At 37.9% G+C, this 26,578-nt stretch overlaps 1 protein-coding gene across 1 annotated transcript in view; it reads right to left on the bottom strand.

Annotated features, from left to right (window-relative positions):
* Positions 1 to 12,315, bottom strand: part of LOC149267552 (putative ADP-ribosylation factor GTPase-activating protein AGD9) — a 38,583-nt gene extending 26,268 nt beyond the window's left edge. The window contains exons 1-2 of the mRNA XM_089433372.1: positions 12,072 to 12,315; positions 11,719 to 11,837 (exon numbers count right to left, since the gene is read on the bottom strand). Coding sequence (XP_089289498.1) covers positions 11,719 to 11,837; positions 12,072 to 12,140 — 188 coding nt within the window. The 5' untranslated portion in view covers positions 12,141 to 12,315. The remainder of the gene's footprint in view (positions 1 to 11,718; positions 11,838 to 12,071) is intronic.
* Positions 12,316 to 26,578: the final 14,263 nt, after the last annotated feature.

Below are 26,578 nucleotides of genomic sequence, written 5' to 3' on the forward strand. Positions count from 1 at the left end.
GGGTACTTTCTGCATAATGTTCAGTGATCTTTTTAGGGGTTTTACTTGTTTTCCTGCACATTTCTTTGCATTGGGTTTCCTTTGTTTTTCTACAATTCTAGGTCATTATTACTCTTACAAATGTAATTTCAAACAACATTATAGGAGAGCCTCGCTTCTGTCAGAAAGAAAGGAAATCAATATGATATATCACTTCATCCAGGCACCAGAAGAAGAAGAAATGGAATGAAAAACTTGGAAATCTAGAAAGCATTTACAGGTACCTCAAATTTTTCTCAAGCCAACATCCACACCACTAATTGGTACTACCCATACTATTTGTCAGCATTTGATTCCCCTTTCTTTTAACAATTGTAGATGCACATGTCACAAACATAGTTGCGTGTTGGTATTTCCTGTTTCATCGTCCCTTTGATTTTATGTTTTTATTCCCCTGTTCTCTTTCCCTTCCTCTCGATTAATATTATAATCTTTATCGTTGCTCAAGAAATAAAATTCCTTTTATAAATACTAAATTCCTTTTATAAATACTTTCTTTACCTAATTATTGATGAAGGTTTTTAATATAAGAACTAATAACTAACCTACTTTAAAACAATCTTCTTACTTTCTACCCATTGATTTAATTAATTTTTATCCTTGGTCCCTTATTCCCCTAACTTATTGTATTTTATTAATATATTTAATTAGATAAGGCTTAAGTTTATATTTATTTTAATAGCTTTATTAATAAGATCGATGAATAGATTTAACAACATTCAGTTATGGTAATAACTTACCATAACTTTAACAATATTGGCTTACAATTAGATTTTTAATTATATATAGATTTAATATTTAACCCCTTTGATTATATATGAATAAAGACTAACTTACAATTAATTAACTAAATGTTTAATTATATGATTTTAATATAATACTAAATATTCAATTATATAGCTCTTATATAAATTTAATGTCAACCCTTTTAATTTTAAGTGATTCGTTACATTTATATAGATATTAAACTAACTTTCCATTAACTATTTAATTATATGTAAATTTAATATTGCCCCATTTAATTTAATATAATTAAAACTAACTTACCATTAGTTTACTAATTAGTTAATTATGTAACTTTAATTATATAACTTATATATATAATTTTAATATTTTTAGTTCATATTGAATAAATACATTATCTAGTTTATATTTGATTTTAAACTAACTAACTAAAGATTTATTTATATTACTTAAATATAGGTCATTTCAATAACTAATTATTTCCCATTAATTAATTTATATTTAAATATGGTAATAGGCATTTAACTGAATTACTAACTTTTTAACCATTATGTTCTCCTGTCCATATCCCTTGGTCCAGTCTGGTTAGCCGTTTCCCAGTCAAATATAGATGTTAGTCATTCTAGCTGACCAGTTCAATATAGCCGTTGCCTGGTTAAATATAGTCGTTGGATGTTCTGCTCTGTCTATTTAACTTGCAGCCTGGATCTGAATCTTCAACTTGTCCTGACGATGAACCACACTCGTTGGTTCGAAACATGACAAATGCATTTGAATGTGATTTACGCCAAAAAATCTTCTCAAAAAACATAGTCTTTGTTACAACCCTTGGATGCCAGAAAGCGTAGAACATCCTTGCCTAAACTCTCTACCTTCGTGTGATTGGTTATTGTCATCCATCCCTTCTCTGTAATCCTGCACACATTAACCTATCAATCGATCTGTTTTATGCAATTGACCAGACCAATATTCTGACATCCAAATAACTCCTTTGTTGTGCCTTCAATTACCAGCATCAATCAGTCCCTGCCATTTGTCTCCAATTCAAAATGCTTTCAAGCAACCATTTTTTCCTCGTATGACCTAAAAATAGGTGCCTTCAACCCGCATCTTTAAATTATCCAATAGACGGTTTAAACGTTTATAAATCAATTCAACCTCAGTTAAAGTTTTAAAAGCACATATGGTAACTCTCACTGAATGGTATCTCATCATGGGGCAACCTGCTGAGTTAAGTGAAAAAAAAAAAGTCATTTTTGTAAAATGGGTTTGAAGATTTGTGGTGAAGTTTGAAATGGGTTTGAAGATTTGTGGCAAAAATATTTGTTTTTGTAAAAGGTTGATAGTGGAGAAATTTGTAAAATGAGGAGATAGAAAGCTTGATATACCACCTTAATTAAACAATTATCATTTTTCGTTACCAGTCCTAGACCTGTCCAAAAATTAAACAAGGGGCTCTAAGAACCCCTGTTCTTGCATGCATGATTTTTGGATACATGACACTATATTTTGTGTCTAGGTTTTGGCACTTGAGTATTTCATTGCAACTCAACCATACACATGGAGTGAAAATCAAACACAAGAGCATGTTCATTCAATGAAGTAAATCATTAATTCAATTTGTAATCCCATGTAACAAGACAATCCCCAGATGGGGTGACTAGAGGTGAACTGGTTGGGGAGGGGGGAGGGGGGGGGTGTTGCCACCGCCCCCCATGCCTAATAGGCAGGCGTATGTGGCAACACACCCCCGCCATATGCAATAATCATGCAAACTTCAATTACTCCCCCAGCCTTGAGCCTGATGAAGGACTATGCGAAGTGGCTCATAGCATGAGAGGAGAATGGCATTAACGTCATACATGCTTGCAATTTATCAACGACTCGATATTGGTACCAAAAGTGAGCTGGAGAGAAATTGGGGTGTGCACCAAATGAAGGATGATAAGGAGCTGTGAGGGATAGAAACAAATAGACTTGATAAAACTCATGGACGGTGGTGAATTTCTAAATCATAAGGCATTGCGTCCAAACAGAACAGTGTATGCAAGTGGTGGGATAGCCCTAGTCTAGTAATCCTCCATCTTCGTGAGCAAACAACTTATCTGAAGCATGCACCACATAGGTTCTAGGCGAAGGAGTGGGCTTCAAAATGGAAATTTCCTGAGCGGTCCAGGAAGTCGCAGAAAATCCTTTGTCAGCTCTATCTAGGTAACTTCTATTTCAAAGTGAGATATAGGTCTATAGGTTTTGTGGGTAGCTTCTCTTTTTTCATCCCTGTTGGGGGATCTACCCCTTCTTAGTCGAGTTACTAAGTAAAGTTGGGAACTTCCTACTAGTTTTTCCTCTATTAATAAGTTGGAAGTGCAATCACGTTAGGGGTCTAAAGGACAAAGAGTCGAAGTGTGCTTCGGTAGGCAATGGAAGCGACAGGCTGACTAGATGATAATTTATTGGGTGTATGATATTAGTGGCCTATAGGGTGATTAGGTTGGTGCTAGGAGCCTCACCAAGCATTGGCGAAGTTGGGTACAAAATGCTAGTGGAAAGGACAGAGGCCAAGACGTAGCATCGAGGATAATTCTGAGTTTTGAATGATACAATGCTCATTATTCTTCTGTGTGGGTTGGAAGAGGGAGATGGCCCTCTCTCTATGAAGTCGAGTGGATTGGGAGGAGGCGATGTTATAGGGGCCTAGGTCAGGATTTGAAGCCTAGTTGATACCTATGTCACATGGTTCGGGTTCAAATTTGAGTTTGGAAACAATTAAGTTCGATTCGAAATTCAAATTTTTCGATGAGGTTCATATGAGGTTCGGCATTAAGTTCGATTATATATATCTATATATATATATATATAACATAAAATAATAAAAAATCAAAATCAATCAATAAAACCATATGAGTAGCAGTGAGCACCCACGAGCCACAAATCACGACCACTATTAACTTCACGCTCCAGGCGACGAGGACAAGCAGCGTCTAGAAATTGATTTCAGGAAATTGCAGAGAATACAACACGCAGCGGCAGCACTGAGCACAATAGAGCGAGTACACTCATACTAAAATTGGCTTGTGAAAATCTATCGACAACCATGGTAAATAAAGACAAACTAGTGTCCACTGCAGGAAACTAATTGGTGGGAAGCGGAACAAGGGAAAACCATGTGTTGCCCATGGTTTTTCTCATAAACCTTATAACAAGTGACAAAAACCACCCATAATCTAACCTTGAACTCAGACAACAAAACAAAACAAAACAAAACAAAAAATTATAAATTATAAAATTGGGCTTCAGGTTTGTCTTTAGCTTCGAATTCGTTGAGGTTCGAATTTGAGGTTTGACTATCAGTTCAAATTCGTCGAGGTTCAAATTTGAGGTTCGACTATCAGGTTCGAATTCGTTGAGGTTTGTATTTCAAGTTCGACTATCAGGTTCGCCGAACCTGAACGAATTTGAAATTTTTTTGGGGTTTGCCGAATTTCGAACCTCAAGGTTCAAATTCGGCAAACCCTGTGACATAAGTTGGTACAGCACTAGGGGCCTAGGTCAGGATTTGAAGCCTGGCTGGTACAGCACTTTTCTAAATACAAAGGTAGGAACCAAGCATTTGGGAGTTGGTGGAGGCTAGAAGGTGGAAGAATAACAATCGATGTTTGGTGTTTGAAACAGGGTCCCTCTTTGGCCAGCTTGCAAGCCATGTATTGTGCAGTTCTTGATATCTTACAAGTGAGGGGGCTGTCACAGAAGTGAATCCTTTGCAGCATAGCAAAGTTCTGACTTCTTAGACCAACTCCCCGGGGTGCTAATCACAATGCCGAGTGAGAGAAGTAGGTCGAGGAGAGGAGCAACTTATTATGAGTAAAGAGCCCGCAGAGGAAACTCCTGATTACATAACAGAAAAGCAAGCTTTGCAACTCGATACAAGGAACAGATCTTTGTGCATGTGCAAGAAGAGATAACCAAATCTGAAGGGGAGGCATCATCTCAAAGAACTTCCTCTCAGACCCAAAACTGTTGAAAGAATGGGCAAGTCGGATACTGGAGATGGGCAACACGAGGCAGAGCCAATCATTACATGAAAATAGTGTATTGATATTGACACATGAAGTTGCACTTGGGGCGCACACTGCTGGATTGTCAGGAGCATAGAAGGGACCTGCTTTAGACCTTGGACCACATGCACGGACACATGAAGCATTACAATTGCAGATTTGAAATGATGGATCGCAGGCTGGCAAGAATTGAAAAGCATCTCGGTACTCCAACCGCTGCGAGACCCTCGATAGAACCAACAGATCATATCGCAGTAGTTGGTTCAGACTCAGAACCTCTGCCTTGACTCTCTGATAGATCAAGTTCATGTTTTTGTTTCCATTGTTGACGGTGTATGGCCAAACAGGCCAGTTTCCTAGTATATGCTTGCATGATGGTTTTGTTTTTACTATTCACATATCTCGTGTTGCTTCGAAGGATACAATTTTGTTTATGGTCTGGTCTTCCATGTGAGAAACTGGAAGAACTTGTGAAGACTTCTGATGTAATCAGTTGATTTAGCAGCTAATGAAATTCACCTTACAAAATAATACCAAGAGAAAAAAATTTACTTGGAGCATTGTCAAAATATCAAAGACAATAGTCCTTTAAACACTTGATTTAATCATTGAATTGTATTTGTGAAAATTGTCAAAAAGAAGACTTGCCTGAAATTGAATAACGAGGTCATAAAACTTCGGTAGTTGTAACCATTCCTTGAGGTGCATTTTCAGTAGTACCCAACACAAGTAAAACATCAAATCAAGCAAGTGTGATATAAAAGAAGCACGTGCAAGTGAGCGTAACACATAAGCATATAAGCAAGTGTGCATGTACAAGCAAGCATGACAAATAAGCATATAATCAAGCGTGGACGAGTGCAAGCAAGCATGAGGTGAGCATGAGAATAATAAAAATGGGTAAAGTATGAAAATGTTTACAAAATGCCCCTCAAAAAATCAAGGAATTACAAGAATATAAACATGAATTGGATAATTTCCTTATTGATCTTCAAAGTCAAATACATATAAAGGATCAATTAATCAATACACTTTAGATAAAATTTGAAGAAAGGGAAAATCAAATTGATGACATGATTGATGCAACATCTGCAACAAATAACCTCATACAAAAGGTTAATGTTAATTCAAATTGTGATACAAAAGAGTTGATGATTGATATAAAGACAACAGGAGATATGGTTGAGACGGAATCTTCCAGTCAATTGATGAAGGAAACAGTGATTGAAGATGAGTCACGAGCACAAAATGACAATAACAATAGTAGCAGCAATGATTTTGAAGAAGCCAACGAACAACATCAAAAACTTTCTAAGAAGTTCGTCAGACTTTTGGGAAGAATTATCATTCAATAGAAATCGACATAGATTGAGATATGATAAAGGAAATAACTTGCATATTCTAGATTACTCCAAACTAGTTCTATTTGTGAACGGATGATTTCTTGAAGATGTTCAAAATGTTGGTAATAAGTCTCAACATTATCAAAGAGGTAGTCACATACGTAGTCGGTGTTTTGATCTCCACCATTGTCTTCATTGTGGGAAGACAAATCACCTTCTGAAAAATGTCAAAAGCATAAGTAGGTTAAGAAGACAAATCATTATGGATGGATAAATTCTTGGAGATAGAATCAACAAGTAAAGAAGCTAGATAAGTCTTTGTCTAGTCAAGATAGAGGTAAAGACACAAAAAGAAGAAATGACACAAGCAAAAGGCTATCAAAAAATTATTCCAGATACTTTTGAGCATGACCCAGGTCCAACTATGTATGCTCTCTAAAAGTAAAGATGGTACTCTCCACACCTCAAGTGGGGGAGTACAATGATAAAAATAAACTCCCCTACACCTTAAGGTGGGAATTGAAGATGATTGGTAGGAAACCAAAATCACATCCTTTTTCAAATCAGATTGGTTAGTGGTCATCAAAAACCACTACATTGTTCAAATGAAAATGGTTAGTGGTAAACTAGAAACCACCATTATGAATGGAAGTTGGTTACTGGTCAACCAAAAACCACCAAATGAAGTGGATATGGTTAGTGGTAAACCAACAAAACCACCAAAACTCTGGCTTGGATTCTTCAATTATGAATTATTGAAGAAAAAAAGAATCCAAAGCTCAAACTTGGATCTCTTCAACAAACTATTCACCTTGCACCTAACAGGGGAGAATATCAAACATCAATGATGACAGTCATGATTTAAGATTTGACGTTCAATCATAGTCAGGCTTCAAAATTCAAAGTTTAATCAGTGAGTCAAAATTCAATCAACATTTGGGAATTCCAGCATAGCAACTGGTCTCCTCAAAAGGCAATCAACAATCATTTCACTTATTCATTGGGAATATTGAAGATGATACTAGATATTGTTATCTTACCAGTACAATTATTCAGACCTGTGATTGAGGCCGGGGAATGTTAGACTGTGAGTCCTTAGACAATCACAAAGTCTAAGACCACATTGTCGTGAGTTGTAATCCTTATATTTGATGATGCATTGTCATGATCCATTGATGAGTTGTCAGTGAGATATAAATCTAGAATGGTCAAATTCATGTACTATAATTTAATATCTTGAAATCCATACAAGGTGTTGAAGATGGCAATAAGCCTTTTTTGTCGTTTCTCTTGTTGTGCTTGCTTGTGCTAATTCCTAACGAAAAGAACCTAAATTGAAGCATTTGATAAGCAGGTTTTCATCTTATATCATTAATGTAATTGAAAGTAAGATCATCCCAAAGACAAGGACGACCTAGTCAAGTTGTGATGTCAGAAAATAGAATAGAAATCCTTGTCACGTTGTAGTTGCATGGCTTGGACTATTAAAAGGAGGTATAGTGATCCTTGTCACATCATAGTTGCATGGCCTGCACTATTAACAGGAGGTATATGGTGGACGATATCAAAGCCAGAGGGGAAGTCTGTTAAGAAATTTCTTGTTATGGGACACAAAAGGTGGATGAATGGAACTGGGGTACCAGCAAAAAATTGAAAGAAATGAGAATTCAGAACAGGAAAAGGCCAAGATTGGAGATTCCAGATGCTTCTAGGAGGGACAGCAAGCAGCCAATATGAGAGATCCCGGGACAGTGATCAGAGTTGAGAACTCCAGGAGTGCCGGGTCCAAAAAAGAGAACAACCACAGAGCTTTAGGAGCTGTTGAAATTTGAAATTCCAAAGGTACCACTAAACAACGATATGTGAGCTAATTAATTTGAAAAAGCAGGATGAACCAATATGAGTTACGTACAAGCAAAGATTACCCCATGAGATGTAAGCTTGATCTCCATAAGGGAGGTACGAAGGGCATTGAGGACAGATTTTATTCTGCTAGTCAGATGAATTCATTAGCCTGGAGATGGTGTGCAGGCAGGAACAAACAGTGAGAGTTGATGCCACATGGAAAGAGTCGTGGAATCAGTCAAACTTCACCATTAGTGGTAGTAAGTTTCAAAGGACAACCCCGTTTTTCCAAAATTGATCACACTGTCAATTTCAAGAAGAGTCGTCTTCCCCGTTTTGCCACTGCTACAAATTGAGAGGGGCGGTATCTAATGGGAGTTTGTAGAAGGGAAGGAACTGTTGTGGTTGACTTTGGGTTTAAAGGAGTCCTCCCATTCTAGATGTAGCCTATTTTGGGGCCTCAATTCTTTGTTATGTAATATCTTTGGAAATATAATAATAATAATAATTCTGAGAAGAAAATATTCTAATTAAGTATTACCTCATATTTTCGTTTCTAGTCAATGAAATAGTAGATTTCTAATCAATAAAATATATGCTGTCATTGGCTGATAAACAGCACTGCTATCTGGAAAGAGCAGACATTGACAGTTTTGTAGATATTCACATTATATGAATATATAGTCCTTTTTTTCTTGAAAAAAATATTATGTCATTCATTCCAAAAACTCTTATGCAATCCTCACAGAATAATTATTTTCCTGCCTAGTCACTTAAATCCTCCACCATGCTTTATTGACATTTAGTTCACTTAATGAGCCCAATTATTTCCTCTTTTTAGTTATTTCTGTCATCTACTCAAATCTTTTTAATTTTGCTTAACTTTGAACATTATCGAATATAGTTTTCAGGGTTATCTGTGGCGTATTTAATACTCAATTCTGACAAACAAACAAAAACGGTTAAGAAATCAGGCACATGGGAATCAACTTAAGGCCTTTACTTCCACAATGAGCAGTGATATAACCATTTATATCGTATTATTTTTTAAGACAACTTTCTAATTACTTCAAGAAAGTCAGCTTATTTCACCTATGAAACAAATTTGGAAAGGAAAAGATGAAGATCAGCTAAAGACAGCACAAATGATTAATACATCAAAGATGTCAATGCTTCAAAATCAACTTCTTGTTTTAGATTTTGCCATTAGCAAGATTGGCATCACTTCACATCTAGTTCCCGGTTACTGGGAATTCGTTAAGATGGAAACCTTGGGATAACAAATGAAGAGACAAAAAGTTTGAAGAATATAATTAAGAATGAAACGTGTGACAACAGAGGCCAGTACAAACAGAAAATCTGCCTTGCAAAGACAAGCATAAAGAAGGTGCAGCAGTGAGAGAAAATAACGAAAACTTTTGATTGCCAAGTGTAAAGAAGACAAAACTAAGTTTACCAACAAATTTAGGGAGGGCTGAAACACAATTTCGTAATTTGGGCATGAAAACAGAGGGAATGTGACATGGATAAAATTTATAACAAAAACCCTACAAGAAATCACTGAAAGGTATTTGTATTTAACTTTAAATCTTACTTCTCGTAAATTAATGTTGACATTTACCTTATAACTTACACTCTACTTCATTAACATAAATTTTAACATTAAATGTTAAAGCACAACCCGAACTTCGGGATGTTTGGTGGTGAATTCAGCTCCACTAACCCTCAGATGTAGAAAGTAAGTTTTGGGTACTTTTCAGGTTTCGGCATATTTCATCTTTTTCAGCATTTCGGCATTCAGAATATCTACAAACGAAACCTAGTAGACCATGCATCCTACATCCTATGAGCCACATAGATGTGCAAACAGCAAACAAGTGATTAATTATAGTGTGATGATATTTAGATTTAGAGACCATTGAGAGTCCCAAATTTTATGTCTCATGGTATTCCAAATTTGAAATTCACAGTAGTAAACATTGAAATATGATCTACAATGGTATGATAAAATTGAATATTGAAAATGATGTCAATTGGTATTACCAAATTTGAAATTCATGAAAGGCATTATGATTTTTTATGTCTTGTGATTTTTTTCATTCATGTGTGTTTTCACACATGAACCATTTCACAGCCATATCGTATCCAGCTTTTCTAAAATTTTGTTTTATCCATCCCCATACAAGTATCTTTAACCATTTCAATGCAACTTAGCAACAAACAAGAGAACAAACACCACTAGCATCTTTAGACAGTTTTCGAGGCTGCACCCAGAAGGTTTTGCACGCATAGATATTCAAAGAATAGTGGACTTACAGAAACCTACCACATAGACTAGAAATTATCACGCAAAATAGTTGACGAGATATGATGCAGACATATGGCTAAATTAATGAAAATCTGATTACTACTAGTTGAGTATGTACCTAAGCCATCCGTGCAGATGCAAGAAAAGACTATTAAGTTCATCATCCCATCACTCATGATTCAAATGCAAGTCGTGTTAAACAAAGAGAATCATCAAGGTCCTATTCCCTGCACTTAGGACATAGTGTGTTACTATGCATAAGGCTGCTAGATTTATTTATAATATGTGTAAAGAAGTATTATCCAGTAATAGTAAGGTATCATTTACAATATCTGTGTAAGTTTTAAACCTTTACAGTAAAGCATGCGCATTGCATACACGCATTTTTAATAAGCAGAAAAATAAAACATTGAAAATCACATATTACATAGAGATTTACTATGGAAATCCAAATCGGGAAAACCAGCAAACTGTTTAGAGTCACACCTCTATTTTTTATCATTAATAAACTTCATTGTTTACAATACAATATAGATGATCCTGCAGCATCCAAAACCCCTACTCCATTAACCTAAACTAGATTAGAACCTTAATTCCTTAACTGGAATTAGAAAACCATAAACCAAAGCACTGTGCACCACAAAACCCCAAAAGCAAAAACAATATACTGAAAACCGCCAAAATACAGACAAAAAACCATCCAACAAAAAATCAAGGGCTTCATACGGATCAAACACCTCGTGGAAAGATATTATCACTTTAATTTTTATTTTAAGTCAGCTTGCAATTAAGACGATATCACAAAGACAACAGGAAACCACAAAACACAAGGCTACCTCTAAGCAATTAGCGCCTAAATGAGGGATTTATATTACAATTACAGTAAAAAATAAAAACTCTGCCTGCTCAAGCTGATGAGAACTCAGAAGACCAAGGCAGATCTCTCACGTAGTTGACTTTAGGGGCAGATCTGTGATGAAGGTCCTCGTATGCTAATTACTATTGTGCTACGCTAAATATCAGAATACCATCTTCACTCATATCCATTTTTAACAGAGCAATTTGCAATGTATCATTCAATATGCATTACAAGGAGATAGTATGCATTACACGGAGTTAGTGGCACTCGTGCTAAACAAAATCCTCGAAAAGGGATCTGCCATATTAATTTTAATTTAATAAGCTTGCTGTGAAAAAGACAGCACAAAGACAACGAAACCCTCTAAAAAAGAATATGCTACTTTGTTTTTAATTAATTAGCTTATAGACATCACAAACACAAGAAGGAATCAGGAACCACTAAGTGGACAAGCACCTCTAAGCAATTTTAGTGCCTAGATGAAAAAATACACACTGTAATTTTAGTAAAAATCAAAAAACATACCTGACAAAACTAATGTGAACACCAAGACTACGATGAGCTGCAGAACAATCCAGGCAGATGAAAATCCCGTAAGTGACCGATGCCCATGTGGGATTCCTTGTATTACAGTCAAAGCACATCTGCCATAAGAAAAATCACATCAAATCAGATGAGATCTACATGCAATCACGCATACCCGTACAGATCTGGTGTCAAATTACCCAAATCACATTAAATTTTGCTGTAAACGATCAAAAACAACGCACCCACACGAATTTTTTTGTGCACCCGCTAAAACATTTTGTACCCAGGAAAGAAAGAAATTACCCAGAAAGAATTTGAAAAGAAAACGCATCAGAAAAGATGTATATAACCTTGTTGTCGGGTTTGGCCCGGAGCTTTCTGAATACAGCATTCTTGTCATTAAAATCTTCGGCCGCCATTGGTGGATGATGAAGGTAATGGTGAAGCAATTCTCGTAGTGCTCGAAGCGCAGAGATCAGACTACTATGTGTTCGAGCAGAGCAATGCCTTCTTCATGCATGCCCTCCTCGAATATTGCTGGGCTATTCTGTAACGATTTATATATTTTTGCTGGCTGAAAATGTAAAGTGGTTTTTCAAATTATTCACAGGTGTACGTATAACTTTATGAATAATATACCCATACTGTGGTTGGTGCTGGATTCCATCAATGACCTTCTGTTTTCCAAGGGAGCCAACCATGTGGAGGGTGACCCGTCGGCGTTCAAAATTTTTTATTGGCAAACTAATTTTAATTTTAATGTGGTTTGTATTCAAAATTGATAGCTATCGTTGGAAAGTCAATTCCCCACCTTAAATTTTTTCGTTGTTTCCCTTTGAAGTCATCATTCCAGAGAGGTTCCATTAGGAATTGGGACTTTAGAAGAGAAGTTTGAGGGCAATTTGTTAATGTATCATTTTTCATAAGGGAAACTAGGTTGGGAATAGATATTGGGTGTAATTTTAGTATTATTATATTTATTTTAAGTTTAATAAAGGGAATAATATTAAGATTTCGTTAGGGAATTGGGACTTTAGAAGAGAAGTTTGAGGGTAATTTGTCAATGTTTCATTTTTTTTATGAGGGAAATTATGTTGAATAGATATTGGGTATAATTTTAGTATTATTATATTTATTTGAAGTTTTACGAGGGGAATCTTATTAAGATATTTGGTATGATTTTAGCTTGGTTTCGTATAAATTTAAAATATATATTTTTCATGAAACGTATTTTTGTACAGGGAGTATTTAGTGTAGGGTTTAAGAGGTTGTATAATATTTTTATAGGATTTAAATTAGTGCCTTGAAATTTTAACAACTTTTGATATGACACTAAAAATATTGTGCTTACCAAATTTTATATGTTATATTTACACAACAAGTTGAGTGCACACCTAAGGGTTCACATGTCTATTATGAGGAATACCAACTATCATAAAGCTATCATGGAAGCCCAACAATGACATATTGTATCAAGAAGACATATAATGATCATAAAGTATGAAATCAAATTGTCTTTAGCAACTAAAGAAAGATTCTTTTTTTCTGTTCTTTTTTCTTTTGTTTCTATTTATATCTTCTTCTTTTTTTATAAAATAAAAAACCAACAACTTTCGATTAAATAAAAAGTTGTTTACATAAAGCATGCATATAGCATGTGTGTGAGTATAATCCTCATATTACATATGGCTGGTAACAAGATACAGGGTGTGCATGCCCCTCTAAAAACCCCACAGGGAGCACTAAATTCACCCCAACAACAATCATTCACTCATCATTCTAGCAACACCGAAAGATAATTGGTCGGTAAGGTAACACGCTAGAAGTTACTCTGACTAGTAAGATAAACAACGTTGGAAGATATTATGGCCGGCAAGGCCATAATAACATCGAAAGATACTCTGACTAAAAAGAAAAGCCTGGAGATGCTCCGACAAGATTGAAAACAAAACCGGGCACATAGGTCGGCATAAAAGAAAACCCCTAAAGGAACATCATTTAAATCACAAAGGGCCACACTATAAAACCCCAAAACCAATGGCTAGCATTACAAGACAAGGCAAAACCCCAGCACCAAAATAAACCCATAGATATGGATAGAGAATTGATCGTAGAAAAATTTGAGCAGGGAACAAGTCGCTCTAATAGTCATCAAACGTCAAGCCTAATAGGGTAGCAGAAGGCAGAGCCGAAAGGATCAACGAAAACCTGGCGAGAAACCTGTTAAGCAGTGCCCACGAATAGTAGAGCACCGACAGGCATAAACTCCAGGTCCAAGTCCAACGGAGAGAACACCTGCAAAAACAAAACCACCAAATAGCAACAGGAGAGAAGGGACAACATGCAAAATCTTGTGGTGGAGAGAAAAAAGTGACCAAAACGTTGAAGTTGAATCAATACGAACATCCACAACCAAGTGAAACTCCACAGCTCCAACAGCGACGATAAGCAGCATTGAAGACACCCATGGCGGAAGCCCACACCAATGGAAGGCAACACCGACGATGGCCTCCATATCAAATAAAATTGGAAACAAAATCTAGAGCAGGCATGGCAATGGTGAAAAATCACCCAAAACCCTCGAAAGAGGCAAGTAAACCAACCAAAAAAAACCACAGCATGTCTACGGAGGCCATAAGCACATAGCTCAGAAACATAAACTAGGCGAAGGGGAGCGGCAGCACGAAAGAGAGGGCAACAAGGACTAAGGTTCCAAATGTATTTCTATGTATATTGTGCCTAATATGAAGCATAAGACAAGTAAGTGACTATAGAGCTAATCATTCTCTTTTTTCGTCTCGTGCTTTTAAAATGCATTTTACATAACATTTATGCATTAATATGAATATTTCTATATTCTAAATTGTTTTGTACATATTTTATTCATTATTTATTTTATTTCTATTTGTGTTTCTATGCTTATGATTTAAGCAAAGCCATAAAAATAATTTGGCAAAGAAAGGGAGAACACAATGTATCATCCCTTTAAATTTACTAAATTAAATTATAAACATATTTTAACGTAATGACAAATTATCCTCTTAAAAAAGGTTATCCTCTTTCTTATACAACCGATATGCAATCCAAATTTTTCCAAAAACTAACTTAGTGTAAAAAAAAACCAAAGTTATCTAGAGTGCTCAAAACCAAAAAGAGTAAATGTATCCTCACTACAAAATCTATAGGTGCTTAGTGTAATGAAGTAGTTGACTAACCATAAATATTTAACAAGACATATCAAGTAATTGAAACTATCATGATGAGTGGGTTGTGAACACTACTTGGTTGTTAATCTTTCTTTCATGATGTTGCTTTTCAATTACATTAGGATGTACATGAACTCTTAGGATCAACTCCTCCCAGAGCAGGGCAACATGACTTGCGATTTTAAACAGAAAATCTTAAAGAATATAAATACTATCATCCTTTTTAAAGCTTTCGTGAGAAGAGAGGTCATTTCACTCTAAGTATCTAGTTCATCATCTTAATTTTAGAATGTGTTTCCACAATTCCAAACAAAACTTGTTTTGAGTTTGATTTCACTCTCTACTTTCAAATTCCAATTCTTCCTTTTAGCTTCTAATTCGTCCTTTTATCTAATCATCTTTGTTAGTGTGGCATGAAAACTAGCTTGGAGTCCCTTAGTTTCCCAAGAACGGTGTTAGATGGGAATTGACTTCTTGCAAATCTCCAATTATCACCAAGTAACAATCATAATGCCCCATTTTCTCAATGTAGCCAAGGTACCAATAAATAATATGCCCCTTCATACAAGACAATAGATTGTCCCAAAGATGAAACAAAGAGAGCTTATGCAACATGAAGCTTGCCAAAACCATAACAGAAGAGCAAGAATAATTAATCAAGACTCTCTCATTGAGCTAATGTGGGTGAATAGTACCATCGTCAAACATTGAGATGATTAGGGCGGTAAACATGATCTCTAATAAACTCTCCCATTCTTGAGCTAGAGGAGAGGTTGCATCACACAAATCATCTATTGAATGCTTAGAAACATGGAATTGGGAGATGATGGAATAAGGTTGATAGACTAATAAAGATCCAACCCTCCACTTGCATGTCGCATAATTTAAGGAGGGGCGACGTTCCCTAATCATTCAATATTATTGTTTTATTTTATTTTTGAAGTTCACAAAATGGGGTATTATGCTCTTCAATCCCACTCTTCCAAACATATCCCAAAGATCCTTCTCGTTCTTTAACCCCTTATTTGCCTTATGATGGATAGCTAAACTTAAATTCCTTTAAATGTGGAAAATATCAACCTCATGAAATCCCTTGAGAAGTGAGGAAGAGCGCTTGATAATGCAAGCATGACCATAGGGTAGGGGTATTTGACCTTGAATGAAAACTCAAATAAATATGGATAAGTCACCAAGGATGACAATTTAGTCTCATTTATATGTTTTAGAAGAAAATCCTTTAGTAGGAAATAAGTGCCCCTACTTCATTATTCATTGCATTACTTATATCCTAAGTGAAGGCTACTTTTTATTGCCCTCCAAGATCTAAGATGTTCCTCCCACCCTTGCCACCAATATTAATTATATCTTTTTCATTTATTAATTGACAATTATCAAGTTTAGCATTACTTATTCATGTTATCCTAATTGCACACCTTAGCCACTTGAACCCTAGCTATGAAGCTCTTGTTTCCACCATGGATCAATCTGCAAGAGGGAACAACCCTTCCCCCTACCTAATTTAGAGATCAACACCTTCCATGTTTTAGTTTCTTCTTTGAGGAAATCCTCTAAGTCTCAGACCTCTGAAATCACTCCACCTCAAGCTTTGGAATCTGGCTCGAGGGTGATGGCTACAAGTAATAGCGGTTGTAGCTTGTCTACAATTGGGTGGAGAGTTGAAGTATCACTCTCAGTTGGAACATTATTGTATTGTTTAAGATAAATGCTTCTTATGCTCTTTACTCGCAATTTAAACATGTTTACATTTCTAGTCTAAAATGGTGTTAATATGCAAGAGATGTGACTATGATATTATTATCTACAAGATTGACTAATATTATGTGTCACTGATTTAAAGTTGTTGGAACAACATGTGTCGATGTTGGTTATGTTCCAATAGCAAATGGTATGGAGATCCTTCCTTATTGCAATGATGTGATTATGTTACCTGCAAGTTCTTACTAACATTGTTCATGTGGTTGTTCTTGATTTGGGGTAGCATCAGATTGCTCTGGCCATGAAAATTGGTGGAGAGGCTAAAACACATGAGATCTCCAAGACCCAGAAATGGTTTGGATATATGTACACGATCTGGGAGATATTAAAATAATTAATATTTTTGATGGAGTTCCTAAGTCTAAACTTAGGAAAATTAAAATATTAATGGGTATTAATATAAAAATGGGTTAGAAGGTTCCAAAAGTCATGGATCAAGCCAAATCTATTCTTAGCCATTGATTAGAGATTTAATCTCAGTCATTGAAGGGCCAACGAGAAAAGTATAAGAATAGCTTGAGGGTCAGTTGGAAGATACACCAGAGTGATCAATCATTCATTTTGCTAGAGCAGGGTTGCTAAGCAAAAGTGAATCAGTAGCAAGGGGTGGTGAGCACTGGACAGAGAGGCAGAGACAATACTGAGAGACCAGCGCAAAAGCAAAGAGAGCGAGAGCAGCAGCCATTTCAGGCCACACAAAGCCCAGCAGAGACAGCGCAGAGGCCAGAGGGACTGCGTCATCCACGCAGAGGCTATTGGAGTGACGTAGAGGGTCCCAGAGGCTACACAGTGCCTCATAGGGCTGACACAGAGGGTCCTGGGACTGATGCAGAGGCCAGAAGGGCCAACGCTGAGCTTCAGAGTCGTCGAAGAGGGTTTCGTGGGACAGGTTTTTGAATACTAGTTTCTGAATAGAGAGGTATTGTTGCAGTGTATTTTTCTCTGTCGGGTGAGCCGATTAGGCACCCAGTTGTACTCAAGGAAATACTGCTTAATAATAGACCCTCAAAATAGCTGCACCAGTTTTCGCGCATTGGGTTTTCCGGGGACATTTGTCCAAAAATAACGGTGTCACTTGTGTGTTTGTTTTCTCTCAATTGTTGATCTATAGATGTTGTGACTGTATTGTGTTTATTTCAGTACTTAAATCTTTTAAATAACTTGTTCGAATTTAAACAAGTAGAAGAAATAAACCAGCAGAATACAAATTAATTTATAATGGATAGAATTAGAAAATTCAGCATGGTATCAAAGTGTGGTTGCAGATCACAGGGAAGATGAAGGCATCAACTAAGCAAGAGAATTTGCAGCAGAAGTAGCTGTCTTGAGTGACAGAGAGCTGATCCTTACAGAAACGACAGAGGAAGGGTTAACGCAGAGGGATTGCGTCATCAGTCTGAGCTTGAGAGAGGCCAGTGCAGAGGCTGAGGAGGTCAGAAACAGGCTCACGCAAAGCCACGCAGAAGCCAGGAGGGCTAACACAGTTGGCTGAGAGATTTGTTTTTCTGGTGTCAAGATTGCGCAGAGCCAAGAGACTCAATCCTTCAATTGTTGGGGTGAAGGACTTTGTGGGTAGTTTGCGGGAGCAAAGCTAGTGGCGTACTGTGGTCAGAACAATACCTAACAGGGCAAAACCAAGGTAGAGGGAGTTGCTGACGAGGCAGATTTCTAGCCAAGGGATCTGGATTAGTGTTGTAGTTGCACAAATGATCGGAGAGGGACAACTTGACGGTTGGAAGAAGGATTTCCAGGAGGGAAATCGGGACTCAGATGGAGTCTAGAAGAGAACTTCCAAACGGGAAGTAGAGAGACTCGGAGGAGTCGAACCGAGAACTTCCAGGCGGGAAGTAGAGAGACTTGGAGGAGTCGACAGAGAAGAGCAGAGAGATGGATGTGAATGGGTTGAGGGATCAGGATAGGTTGGACGGAGCATCCAACTTTGTGGTCTGGAAGGCCAGGATCCTGTCCATTCTAGACAGACATCGCATCAAGGGCTTCGCCTTGAGAACTATGGCTATCCCAGTTGACCCGTAGCTAATGAGAAGTACGAGGAGGCAATGGCCAAGGCAAAATACATCATCCTTGATGGGGTCAAGGATCATGTGGTCCAACATATTATCGAGAAGGAAATGACAAAGGAGATGTGGGACACCTTGAAGATGTTGTACCAACATACTTCCGTGCAGAGGAAGATGTTACTTGAGAATCAGCTAAGGTCATACCAGATGTAGAAGGGGGAGTAGACAAATCACTTCCTTTCTCAGTTGAAGGAGATTCGAGACCAGCTAACTTCCATAGGGGCCACGCCTAATGAGGATATGATGGTAAGGACTGCACTTAACGCAGTCTCCAAGGAGTGGGAGACATTTGTCGAGAGCATACTGGGCAGGGTTGATCTTCCAGATTGGGAAGAATTGTGGGCGGCTCTTCGTCAAGAGGAGATCACGCGGTTGAGAAAGGTGGGAAGTAGCAGCAAAGGAGTCAGGATCAAGAAGGAAGAGGAAGAGGATGTGGCTCTAGCATCTGCCAGAAAGCAAGAGAAGAGAAAGAAGAAGGACCTCTCCAAGGTCAAGTGCTTCCATTGTGGGGTACTGGGTCACTATGCGAACCAGTGTCCAAGGAAGAAGAGTAAGGGAAAGGCTTCAGACGTTAAGGCAGCACCAGGGAAGGTGGAGAAAGAAGTTGAGGAGGATGATGATTGTGCCATGAGTGCTCATGTGCCACTCGAGAAGAAGTGGGGAGACATCAAGCTGTAGTCAGAAGGACTACAGGCAATGAGGGTCAGGATCCTTGAGGTACCCAACATCTTGGATTATACCTTGTTATGGGAACCCCGAAGAGAAGTAGCAGGACTGGCGGATGTCGGTAGAGAAGAATGTGGATGAGGCAGCGGAGAGTGCTATAGTGCAGGAGACCTCGGACAACGCGAGGCTAGCAGGCCGCAACACTGCGAGAGGCACGAGATTGTTGCAACATTGTAGGATGGCATAGAGAGGTTTGCAATGGTGTGAGATGCAAGGAGTTGTTGCAGCAGCGCAGAGGTCAGTAGAGGGAGCACTTGTTAGCAGCAAAGAGAGCTTCAGCATCAGGAGTGTTTCTAACCTGACATGGATATCAGAAGTTGGGTGGATCCATTACTTACTTCTCAATAACTGAGTTGCAATGTAGTAGAAGTATGCAGTAGCATAATGCAACGCTAGGAGGATGGACCAACAGAGGGATCTGTCGTACGGATGCAACAGTGGCAGTGGCAGGGCCATGGGCAGCAGTATAGGATGGAGCAATGCAGAGGATGTTGGGCGGGGAGGCCTATCATCAGCACAGGTATCAGTGTCAAATAATCAGTGTGATGCTCAATGAGGAGTATTACTAGACCACAGTCCTCGCTAAGAGGGAGTGTTGATTTGGGGTAGCATCGGATGTGCTAAAGCCATGAAAATTGGTGGAGAGGCTAAAGCACATGAGATCTCCAAGACCCATAAATGGTTTGGACAGATTGTACCCAGTTTGGGAGATATTAAAATAATTAATATTTGTAATGGAGTTCCTAAGTCTAAACTTAGGAAAATTAAAATATTAATGGGTATTAATATAAAATTGGGTTAGAAGGTTCCAAAAGTCATGGATCAAGCCAAATATAATTTTAGCCATTGACTAGAGATTTAATCTCGATCATTGAAGGACCAACAAGAAAAGTATAAGAAGAGGCTTGAGGGTCAGTTGGAAGATACACCAGAGTGATCAGTCATTCATTTTGTTAGAGCGGGGTTGCTAAGCAAAAGTGAATCAGTGATCAGCAGCGAGGGGCAGTGAGTATTGGATAGAGAGGCAGAGACAATACTGAGAGACCAGCAAAGAAGCAGAGAGAGTGAGAGCAATAGCCAGTTCAGGCCACACAGAGCTCAACAGAGACAACGAAGAGGCCAGAGGGACCGCATCATCTACGCAGAGGTTGCTGGAGTGATGCAGAGGGCCCAAGAGGCTGCACAATACCTCAGAGGGCTGACACAGGTCAGCAGGAGGCTAACACAGAGGCCAAAAGGGCCAACGCTGAGCTTCAGATTCGCCGAAGAGGGTTTCATGGGACAGGTTTTCTGAATACCTGTTTCCGAATAAAGAGGTATTGTTGTCGTGTATTTTTCTCTATTGGGTGAGCCGGTTAGGCACCTAGTTGTACTCAAGGAAATACTGCTTAATAATAGACCCTCATAATAGTTGCATCGGTTTTCCTGCATTGGGTTTTTTCGGGGACATTTGACAAAAAATAATGATGTCACTTGTGTGTTTGTTTTCTTTCAACGGTTGATTTATAGATGTTGTGACTATATTGTGTTTATTTCAGTAGTTAAATGTTTTAAATAACTTGTTTGAATTTAAACAAGTAGAAGAAAGAAACCAGCAGAATACAGATTAATTTTCTAACGGATAGACTTAGAAAATTTAACAATTGTGTGGTATTACTGAGGATTTCTTCCTCTTTTGTCCTCATTGACCTGTTTTTTTATATGATAGCTTTCTCCAAGCCTTCAGTAATGCATACTCTAGTTATGGGCATACGCTCCCATGTTATCAAGTGCTCAAGCCAAAAGTTAACCTTGTATTTTTGTGTTGTGGATGATACTACCTTTAAGCGATAAGTATGATGGGAATTTGTTCCTCTATGGACACATACCTCTATGCATGCTTCTAGTTAGGCATATGGGTTCTAGTGTACTGATTGATCATCAAGGGAAACCATAAACCTCTGAGAGTCTGAAGGGATAAGTCCCTGGCCTAGATGGACAAATCCTTGTTATGTGTCTTGTGTTTTGTCTATTTAGAACCTAAAGAAGGTAATTTGGTTGTAGCTTAGGAGGGATAACACCAACACGTGCTTCACATAGCTTTAGTAGTGATGTTTGCGTTCTAGCTCAAGTGGAAAAGCCTTGTCCTTAGCCCCTTTAACCTCATCTATGATCATGATAGAATTTGTTAGGTTATGTGAAGGTTGTTTGAAGGCCAAGTCACTAGGCCATATGAACACATCACATAACTGAACACAAAGCTTATATCATGGTTGACTGAGATTGAGCACGAGAAGATAGATGACTTGTAAAGAATCTAGGATGACACAAGCTTATAGGGTTGCTTCCCGGAAGCCAAAGAAAGTCGCGCACAAAGGAGAACACCTGGGAGGAGTTGGCAATGGAAGGGTAGTCATTGGCAGAGGTTCAGAGCAGGAGGTCCCCATAGGATAGCTCATCTGGGAGACTCTCCTTAGAGGAAATCCAAAGGAGCATTGGAGGTGATGCCCAGGATGATGTAGGGTCGGGCTAACATGGCAAGAGTGAGACTATCGGAGCCGCTAAGTGAGATAACGAGTAGAGGACTAATCGAAAACACTGTAAGCATAGAGGTGTGGACCTATCAGGGCATGTAAGCCCAAAGTTTATTCCACGGGAGTCCAAGCAAAATGCAAGTTTGAGCTGACGCGAGATGGCGTCGGGCCGGGTTGCGGTGGCATACACACAAGCCTAACAATATGTTCATTGGAGCACGAAGTATGTGCAGACCCACAATTGGGTTAGTATGGAAGGTTGACCTAGAGCGACTTATGAATGTGTAAATGTTAAGGGCCTTGTATCTACCTAATAAAAATTTTGGCAACAAGTGATAGCCCTGTCGAGTTTGATGGATGATATATATATATATATATATATATATATATATATATATATATATATATATATATATGCATCAATTCTCATGTTAATGCATAGTGTGGAGTTGTGAGACCCAACCCATGAACGGGTTGGAAATTAATACGACCACGCCAAGTGGTGGTTAAGGGATAACTAGGCTGCCACGTGGCATATGGAGGATGAGACAATGGAAAACTTTGAAGAGCCATGACTCTTGATCCAAAGGTCAGATTAAAGTAAAATTTTATACCATCAGATTTGTCTTGACGAGACGAACACAATAGTGATGTCTAACTGAGGTTTTAAGTCAGTTGAAAATATCAAAATATTTAAACCCCATATCCATAATGACACCTTGGAACTTGGGTCAGTATAGTAATTATCCTCCTCCGAACTGATTCTTTGTAGGGGATCAAGAGGGGGGTATGTTACAGAGTGGTATCAAAGCATCCAGGTTCGAAACTTGGACTGGATGGTCTCAATCATGGATAATTGATGGCAGGGTTCCTACAAAAGGTGTTCATTTTGATTTCTAGAAAATGAACTAAACCACTATTTAGGAGAGAAAAGTTGGTCTATGAACAACTAATTGTATGCATGATTGACATGATTACCGTGTGATTACGTAGCATGGTACTAATGCATGAATCCCTTGATCTAGGGAGGAGCTCAATTACGAGTGTAATAATTGAACACGAGCATGATTGTATCTTACTCATAACATTGATTTGTATTGCACACCAGCTGCAATGATGTTCAATGTTTTATTGTGATAAGTGTGTTAACAATGCATGCTCTTGCTATTCGACGTCTTGAAGGTTGGATAGTCGGTGGTTGTGGCATTGGAAGTTGACCTCTCTTTAATTTTGCAAAATCGCCTGAAGGGCAGTGAGTTACTTATAGCATACCATCACCATTAGTTGGGTGATGTGATCTTGTATGCTTGGGACAATTATGTCCATGAGGATTGAGGGACTTGGGGAAGAATCATTGTGTGATGTGTATTTTGTACAATATTGCTCTGTTCAATGAATGGTAGGCGCATGTATTATATGCTAGCTGGGATGAGGAAATCCCATGGCATGTATGTTGTAGGAGGCCATGAGACTCAGTAGAGGTTGATTGTTTCGTATGTGTTGATGTTACCTTCCACTTTATAAATGCTTGTTCTCCTTGGTGAATGCTTGCCTGTACGTGTCAAAATTATGGTTAAAAAAAGTTGTGTTGAGATATTTATGTCCTAGATTTTTGAGACATGTGACTAATATGTGGATTAAGACATGTGTGCAGTTACAACGTAGCATGCTTGGCACAACAGGGCAAGGAAATTGGTAGCACATAGCACATAGCAAGACTTGGTAGTAGCAAAAGGAAACATGTATCGTGGCATGGTGCAATAGGATATGGACCAAATCCATCGAGAACAAGAAAGAGGACATCCCTCCAAACGAAGAGAAACTTTAGGAATTTGGAGGTTGAGCTTAAAGACTTGGAAGATGAGTTGAATATATGTCGGGAAGAACTTAGAAAGCTCATCCAGAAATAGCAAGAGCTAGCCGAGTGGCGTGTTGAATTGCGAAAACAATTGCGAGAAACATATCGAGCTGAATCACCGAAAAGGAAAAATGGCAGTGGCAGGAAGAGGCCTCGTGAGGCCGAAAAGGAGAAGAGGATATTTTCTTGTTGGTGTTGTGGAGAAGAGTATATGATAAAGGATTGTCCCCACAGGAAGAAGAAGAAATAAGTTAGCCACAAGAGCATGCATCAACCATGCATGATGTCAAGAAGGAGGAGGGGGCATCCCCTCTAGCTCCTTGACATATATATGTGTGTGTGTGTTGAAATATCCATTGTGAACTTTCGGGGAATGTAAGACTACAAGGTTGTTGTGAGCCTTGTGAAGAATTCTTGAGCTTATCTTGCTATATGATATGTGAATGTGCATGTATAGATATGTGCATTGTATGATTGCTAAAATTGCCATGAATGTTGGACTGAAGGGGATAAAATTTAACTTTTGATTATTTTATATTAATGCCTATAAGTGGTGGTTTTTAATCTATGGTTTCCATGATTGACATCATTTTGAATTTAAATTTGTACATGTCCATATTGTTTTGTGTGTAGTTTCCTCTATGGTTGTGATCATGGATTTTATTTTCTTTTGCAATGTTACACATTATTCTGCCTCTTGCATGTCTATTGATGTTATGGTAGGTTTCTCATTTGCATGCTCGGGGCTCAGGACCTTGATTCAAATTAATTGAAGGTGGTAGGGAGGCCACGAAGTTTGGTAAAAGAGATCCGAAGAGGGTCGCATGTAATGGACTTGAATAATGATCAACTTAGTGAGTTCCAGGGAACAAGGAACTTCAAGCTGGGCAGATAGTCTAAAAAAATGCCAATACTAAAACATATCAAAGAATTACCCTTAGACATGACATCGAGCACAGGCAAAAACATAGGTGGTTGGAAGTTGTTGCATAACAACAATGTGAAAGGAAAAATATGGTAAAAGGAGGAATTTTGGAAGAGAATTCCATTAACTAATGCGTGCCTTGTTATGTAAAGGGAGTTATATAAACCTTGGTTTTATTTGACATAAGTCAGTGTCTAATGCGCCTATGAATGAGTGAACAACAACATGATGGCCAAGTGATTGGTCAGTCAATTGGGAATGATGGGTAGTGGCGTGGTGGCCACGAGGATAACGCAAGGGAAGTTTTTTTAACTTAACTTGTTATCATTATATATATATATATATATATATATATATATATATATATATATATATATATATATATAGATATAGATAGATATGAGTGAGATGCCCATGACAAGGCCAATATTTATATACATATGTAAATGGCATTGTGGCTAATAGGTTTTTTCAAGAGTCATTCTTGTAGAAGAATGATGGTTTAAATTCATTTTATGTAAATGTGGATGGCATGCAAGATTCTTGGTTGTGTGAGGAGTCAATTGGGCAATTGTAGCTTGGCTAATCTATAATTTTAATATCATTTTAACATGATTTATAAATTATGCCCATGATATATTATGAACAAGGAACGTTGAAGGATATATTAGCAAAACGAAAATAGTGTGAGTTGCAGCATGTGGGAAGGACATTGGAGGCAATGTTGCCCGATGTTTGTGGATAGAGATAGTGTGGTCTATGGGTTTGGCAATATTATTGTGTACATTTTGTATTGTGCTATGTGTTATGTGTATGTGTTGTGTTGTACCTATGTGTATCATGTGTATGTGTTGTGTTGTACCCGTGTGTATCATGTGTATGTGTTGTGTTGTACATTGTGAATGTGTGCATGTATTGTGTAACGTTTTGGGACGTGCATGTATGGGACTGTTTGGGCCCTTGTGTAATGTGTTAGGACAAGTAGATATGGGACTGCTTAGGTCTATGTTAAGGTATGGCACTGTCTAGGACTATAAAAGTGTGGAATACACCTATATTTCCTATCGAAAGAAGACTACATGGGTGATAGTAACTACCTATTTGGGTAGTGCCCATATTCAACAGGGTGGTGATTGGGCTTATTTATATCTATTTGTTGCTAAGTGCTCCCCTTAGGGTTGATGAGCCACTTATTAAATTTGAAATCGAAGAGAAGAGAAGGCACTAGGTGCTTTATAGGTTTGGCAACCGATCTAGTGTGTGTATGTGGCCAAAGAGAAGAGAAGAGAAGGTGTTAGATGATTTCCAGGGTTGGCAACTAATCTAGTGTGTGTAAGTGGCCAAAGAGAGGAGAAAAAAAGGTTATCAGATGCTTGCCAGGATGGGAAACTGATCTAGCATGTGTAAACCAAGTAGGGAAGAGCAAATTAAGATAAGTATCAATATTTAATTGATTTTTGAACTTTTAAATTATGAATCTAAATTCAATATTTTGATTTATGATGGTTTGGGTTATGAGCTAACCTGGTTTTGTTGTGATAGGAATTAAAGTAGAATTCCAAGTTCACCTCATGAATAAATTTCTAATGAGGTATGATTTAAAAATTATTACATTTCCATCATGATGATGAGTCTCATGAAACCTGTGTGCCATGGTGTAGGAAAGGATATGGGGTCACCCATTCAAATGAATGAAATTGACCACGAGGTGGAATGACAACAATATGTTAAAGTCAAAGATTTCAGGAATAGAGCCATTGTGGGACATTAGTACT

This window comes from Pinus tabuliformis, chromosome 6, assembly GCF_031772625.1.
Source record: "Pinus tabuliformis cultivar Carrire ecotype Pingquan chromosome 6, CPIR1, whole genome shotgun sequence".
In the NCBI taxonomy this organism is placed as follows: domain Eukaryota; kingdom Viridiplantae; phylum Streptophyta; class Pinopsida; order Pinales; family Pinaceae; genus Pinus; species Pinus tabuliformis.